The following is a 6,966-nucleotide window of genomic DNA, read 5'->3' as shown; positions in this document are numbered from 1 at the left end:
TTATCCCAGGGATGCAAGGATTCTTCAATATATGCAAATCAATCAATGTCATACACCATATTAACAATTTGAAGAAGAAAAACCATAAGATCATCTCAATAGATGCAGAAAAAGCTTTTGACAAAGTTCAACACCAATTTATGATAAAAACTCTCCAGAAAGTGGGCATAGAGGGAACCTGCCTCGACATAATAAAGGCCATATAGGACAAACCCACAGCCAACATCATTCTCAGTGGTGAAAAACTGAAGGCATTTGCTCTAAGATCAGGAACAAGACAAGGATGTCCACTCTCACCACTATTATTCAACATAGTTTTGGAAGTCCTAGCCACGGCAATCAGAGAAGAAAAAAAATAAAAGGAATCCAAATCAGAAGAGAACAAGTAAAGCTGTCACTGTTTGCAGGTGTCATGATACTATACATAGCGAATCCGAAAGAGGCCATCAGAAAACTACTAGAGCTAATCAATGAATTTGGTAAAGTAGCAGGATACAAAATTAATGCACAGAAATCTCTTGCATTCCTATACACTAATGATGAAACATCTGAAAGACAAATTAAGCAAACACTCCCATAAACCATTGCAACAAGAAGAATAAAATACTTAGGAATAAACCTAACTAGGCAGACAAAAGACTTGTATGCAGAAAACTGTAAGACACTGATGAATGAAATTAAAGATGATACCAACAGATGGAGAGATATACCATGTTCTTGGATTGGAAGAATCAATATTGTGAAAATGACTATACTACCCAAAGCAATCTACAGATTCAATGCAATCCCTATCAAATTACCAATGGCATTTTTTACAGAACTAGAACAAAAAATCTTAAAATTTGTATGGAGACACAAAAGACCCCGAATAGCCACAGCAATCTTGAGGGAAAAAAACGGAGCTGGAGGAATCAGACTCCCTGACTTCAGGCTATACTAGAAAGCTACAGTAATTAAGACAATATGATACTGCCACAAATACAGAAACATAGATCAATGGAACAAGATAGAAAGCCCAGAGATAAACCCCCACACCTATTGTCAACTAATCTATGACAAAGCCGGCAAGAAAAAAACATAGATCAATGGAAAACAGGATAGAAAGCCCAGAGATAAACCCCCACACCTATTGTCAACTAATCTATGACAAAGGAGGCAAGGATATAAAATGGAGAAAAGACAGTCTCTTCAATAAGTGGTGCTGGGAAAACTGGACAGCTACATGTATAAGAATGAAATTAGAACACCATACACAAAAATATACTCAAAATGGATTAGAGACCTACATGGACCAGGCACTATAAAACTCTTAGAGGAAAACATAGGAAGAACACTCTTTAACATAAATCATAGCAAGATCCTTTTTGATCCACCTCCTAGAGTAATGGAAATAAAAACAAAAATAAACAAATGGGACCTAATGAAACTTAAAATCTTTTGCATAGCGAAGGAAACCATAAACAAGATGAAAAGACAACACTCAGAATGGGAGAAAATATTTGCGAATGAATCATCGGACAAAGGATTAATCTCTAAAATATATAAACAGCTCATGCAGCTCAATATTAAAAAAACAAATAACCCAATCCAAAAATGGGTAGAAGACCTAAATAGACATTTCACCAAAGAAGACATACAGATGGCCAAGGCGCACATGAAAAGCTGCTCAACATCACTAATTATTAGAACAATGCAAGTCAAAACTACAATGAGGTATCACCTCACACCAGTTAGAATGGGCATCATCCGAAAATCTACAAACAACAAATGCTGGAGAGGGTTTGGAGAAAAGGGTACCCTCTTGCACTGTTGGTGGGAATGTAAATTGATACAGCCACTATGGAGAACAGTATGGAGGTTCCTTAAAGAACTAAAAATAGAATTACCATATGACCCAGCAATCCCACTACTGGGGTGGTGGGATGAATTGGGCGATTGGGATTGATATGTATACACTAATGTGTATAAAATGGATGACTAATAAGAAAAAAAAATACATAAAAGTCAAGTGGAAATGTAAAGAAAATTCCTAGAAAAAAAAAATCATTTGCACCAGCTTGCTTATGTTAATCACTTTGACGTTTGGGTTCCACATAAGTTAAGCGAAAAAATCCTTCTTGACCATATTTCTGCATGTGATTCTCTACTGAAACGTAATGAAAACATTCCGTTTCCAAAACAAATCGTGACGGGCGTTGAAAAGTGGACATTGTACATTAATGTGGAACGGAATTGATCATGGGGCAAGTGAAATGAACCACCACGAACCACACCAAAGGCCAGTCTTCATCCAAGGAAGGTGATGTTGTGTATGGTTGGATTGGAAGGGAGTCATCTATTATGAGCTCCTCCCGGAAAACGGAACGATTAATTCCTACAAGTACTGCTCCCAATTAGACCAACTGAAAGCAGCACTTGACAAAAAGTGTCCGGAATTAGTCAACAGAAAATGCATAATCTTCCATCAGGATAACACAAGACCGCGTGTTTCTTTGATGACCAGGCAGAAACTTTTACTGATTGGCTGGGAAGTTCTGATTCCTCCACTGTATTCACCAGACATTGCACCTTCGATTTCCATTTATTTAGGTCTTTACAAAATTCTCTTAATGGAAAAAAAATTTCAATTCCTTGGAAGACTGTAAAATCACCTGGAACAGTTCTTTGCTCAAAAAGATAAAAAGTTTTGGGAAGATGGAATTATGAAGTTGCCTGAAAAATGACAGAAGGTAATGGAAAAAAAGGGTGAATACGTGTTCAATAGAGTTCATGGTGAAAATGAAAAATTTATCTTTTATTTTTACTTAAAAACCAAAGGAACCTTTTGCCAACCCAATAAAAAAAATAATATCTGTGTACAAACATCATTGCCATGTTAGATCATAATCCCCCAAGTTTGGCAGCAATCTAAATGTCCAGCAGTAGGACAATGAAAAAGTATATTGTAGTACATAAGCAGTTTGTAATATTTTGCAGCTACTTATTGTGATAAATTTTGTAAGTACAAAATTTATACCATGACTGCAGTTATATTAGAATACGTATATCCTTATGGCAAAGGTCATTTGCTAAAATGAAAATAGTTACTGTGTTAGGGTAATACAGTTATAGGTGGTAAATTTTTAGAAACATTTTATCTTTTATTTCTTACATAAGTGATCATTGAGCTCTGCTAGAGCACTGTTACTATGTTAGAGCCAGAAATTAAAAGGTTAGTAAAAAAAAAAGAAAGAGAGAAAACCTTCAGAAACTTCATAGGTTTGCGGGGAGACAATCTATTACCACATAATGTGATAGGACCTTTAGTACTTTGTTGTTTTCTAATTGAGAAATCAAAGAACTAAAAAGAGAACAAAATAACTATGTTGTGCCTTAAACTATCTTCTCTTTTTTCTTTCTAAGAGCGTATTCGAATTGCACAGGCCCAGGTTTTAGTCTTCATTCGGATATCGTCATGCCCTATATTGCAAACTATGGCTCAGAAGAACAGATTAAGCACTTGATCCCCCAGATGACTGCAGGGAAATGTATTGGTGCCATAGCAATGACAGAGCCTGGGGCTGGAAGGTAAATCAACATTTGGTTGCTTTTGAAATGCTGGAAGCAATGCCTTAACAGCAAATGTTTTCTCAGTACCTGCTTTATACAACACTCTGAGTGATATGCTAAGACAGATACAAAGATGAACACATTGTCATTTCCAACCTTAGGTAACTTCAAATTCCAGTAGGAAAATAAGGCCTTATCATATACAAATAACAACACAGCAGATTGTATTTTATGTTGTATTTGAGATATCAACATAGTGTGATGTAAATAAAATGTTAGAATATGGGGCATATTGAATGTTGAATTTGGGGCATGTTGAATTTTAGATGTGGTGTGACATTTCACTTGGAAATGTCCAGCAGGCTATTAAAAATATGGATTTGGAAGTCTGGATACAGGCTGGGGGTGGCAATAGGCTTTAAAACCATTCATATATAAGAAAGAATTGAAGCAATGGAAATGAATAAATCATTTAGTCATTTGATGGTTACTTAATAAGTGCCTTCCATGTGCCAGGTATACAGTGGTAATCAAACCAGATGTGGTCTCTGGGCTTATTGAGGAGAAAGACAAGAAACACGTAAACAAATATATTTAAATCATGATAAGTACTGTGAAGGAAACAAGGTGCTGTGTTAGAGACTCATGGTGCATTTGTGTTTGGTGGGGAAGGGAAAAACTCATATTTAGATATGACTGCTAAGGAAGGCCTATTAAAAGTGATTATATTTAAACTGAGATCTGACAATTGAGAAATTTGCACGAACAGCCATGTGGTGGGACCTGATCCTCAAGAGGTAAAGTGAAAGGATGAAAAGGAGACCAAGAAGGAAACCTTAGGCATTGCATTCCATTTGGAACTGTACAGAAGATGTAGCGACAGAGACAGAAGGATTGAGTTTGAAGGAAATCTAGACAACTTCTATTTCATGAGCTCGAGGGGAAGTGAGTTTGAAAAGGAAGTAGGAGAGGAGTGAGAAGTTAGTAATGTCAAGGCCACAGAGATGTTGAGAATTGAGAAAGAGTCATGGCAGCCAGTGGTCTTTTGATTGTGATTTCAGGAGAGTGGAGAGGCAGAAGTTACTTTCGAAGGAAGTGAGATGGGTATTGAGAAAACAGAGGCAGAAAAGACAGACTGATTTTTTTCAGAGTTGTGTGTTATATGGCAAAAGAAAGTAAAGAGAGGGGACAGTAATTTGACAAGCCAGCATGGTCAGGGAAATGGCTTATGTTGAAGAGAGCAGTGATTAACAGGCCAATGGGAAACAGGCAGTGCAGAGGAAGAACTTAAAGATGTGGCAGAAGCAGTAATTGAAAATTTAAGACTTGTTTCTGCAAGATCAGGCCCTGATATTTTAAATGTTTTGTCAGTGCTGTTTATTTATTTATTTATATGGCTGCGGTGCGGCATGCAGGATCTCAGTTCCCCAACCAGGAATCAAACCTGCACCCCCTGCAGCGGAAGTGCAGAGTCTTAACCACTGGACTGCCAGGGAAGTCCCAGTGCTGCTTATTTTTAAATGTCTTAGTATGCCATAGTGTTACTTGGCAATTTGCTTAAATTGGACTTATCTTTCCCAAATATAAATCTAGAATTAAAGGCCAATATAGGAATTTAATTTTGCCAAGATAAAAAGGTTTCGTTGGGAATTCCCAGTGGTTAGGACTTGGAGCTCTCACTGCCAGCGGCCTGGGTTCAATCCCTGGTCAGGGAACTAAGATCCCACAAGCTGCACGGTGAGGCCAAAAAAAAAAGTTGCGTTTACTTTTTTGCCTAAAATTGTGACCTAAAAGAAGTAGGAATTTAATCTTCTTCCTTTGCTTTTAAGATCACTCTCTAAGATAACTGGCCTAATGCCCAATATTCTGATTGCATCTTATTAGCTCACGATCAGTATGTTTTAGTTCCCACCCACTGTATGTCAGCTCTCACCTAGAGGCAAAAGTATCAGTGAGAGATCTTGATTTATCCCCAACTTAAACACATACCCACAAAGGCTTGCTTGATTTGTGTTTTCTTGAAAATTCTCTGTGCTTCTGTAACAAATTACACAAACTGGGTGGCTTAAAACAATAGAACTTTATTCTCTCACAGTTCTGAAGGCCAGAAGTCCAAACTTGGTATCAGTGGTCCCAAATCAAGGTATCAGCAGCCCCAGATCAAGGTATCAGCAAGGCCACAGTCCCTCCAGAGGTTCTAGGGGAGAATCCATTCCTTGATTCTTCCATCACCTGGGGGCTGCTGACACTCCTTGCTTTGTGGCCTCATGACTCCAATCTCTGCCTCTGTGGCCATGTTGTAATGTCCCTCTTTAGTCTGTGTCATCTCCCTCTGCCTCTGTCTCACAAGGACACTTGTGATTGCATTTAGGACCCATCTAGATAATCCAGAATTATCTTCCCATCTCAAAGTCCTAAATTAATCACATCTGCAAGACCCTTTTTCCATATAAGGTAACACTTAACAGGTTCCAGAGGTTAGGACCTGCTATCTCTAAGGGTCATTATTTAGCATGATACAGAGAGTGATAAAGTGCCATGGGATATATAATACAAAGTCCATGTACAAAAAGGAGAATCAGAAAATTTTCACAAAATAACTGATGTGGACTGTTTAATATATGATGCTGTTCATTGTAGGATATCTTTGAAAATTGGAAGTGGAAACTACCTAAGTCTTCAACAATAGCAGATTGCTTTAAAAGATTCATGACGAATCCAGTGCATTTGGTTTCAGGTCCCTTCCCTGATCTTTGGTCATGACTGAGTTTGTCAATGTCCCCCTTAATTTCTAGTTTTAGAAACCATACTTTATTACTTTACAGTGTATAAGAGAAGGATATCAGATATCTACCCCCTTGAGTTCTAAGTGGTTGTATCACCATGGCATGAGGTCTAGAAAGGCATGAGGCAGTAATCACAAATGGGGCAGTTCATGGGACCTATGGAAGCCCTGGAACGTGTTTAATTTGGTTAATCTATTTAATTTAAAAACAAACCTTGAATCAACTTTAAAAGCCAGAAAAATGCACATAAACATCCATATTCCTGGCTTTTCTTGAAAATTTGGAACATCTGACAATACTATGTTTTTCTTATTTCTGATTCCTTATTCCTATTGGCTGGGACATAGCCCTTTAGATGGGGTATGAGTTCTCCAGTCTTTTAGATGCACCACCACTTCCAGTTGTCTCCCTGAAACCATCTATTATTGAATCCTACCTGCTGAATTTCCTACTGTAAAGAAATCTCTCTTAAAAGATAAATGAAGAAGGCTGTCAATGTTTCCAAAAAGTCAGACAGAATACTTGTTTGTGGAAATAAAGAATGTTCTTGTGTGTTTAAAAATATATATCATAGGCCTTCCCTGGTGGCGCAGTGGTTGAGAGTCCGCCTGCCGATGCAGGGGACAAGGGT

General features: G+C 37.7%; 1 protein-coding gene across 1 annotated transcript in view; it reads left to right on the top strand.

Annotated features, from left to right (window-relative positions):
• Positions 1-6,966, top strand: part of ACADL (acyl-CoA dehydrogenase long chain) — a 41,202-nt gene that overhangs the window by 9,472 nt on the left and 24,764 nt on the right. The window contains exon 4 of the mRNA XM_007120495.4: positions 3,403-3,567. Coding sequence (XP_007120557.2) covers positions 3,403-3,567 — 165 coding nt within the window. The remainder of the gene's footprint in view (positions 1-3,402; positions 3,568-6,966) is intronic.

The sequence above is a fragment of the Physeter macrocephalus genome, chromosome 2 (assembly GCF_002837175.3).
Source record: "Physeter macrocephalus isolate SW-GA chromosome 2, ASM283717v5, whole genome shotgun sequence".
Taxonomy (NCBI): Eukaryota; Metazoa; Chordata; class Mammalia; order Artiodactyla; family Physeteridae; genus Physeter; species Physeter macrocephalus.
This window is presented reverse-complemented; position numbering and strand designations above follow the sequence as displayed.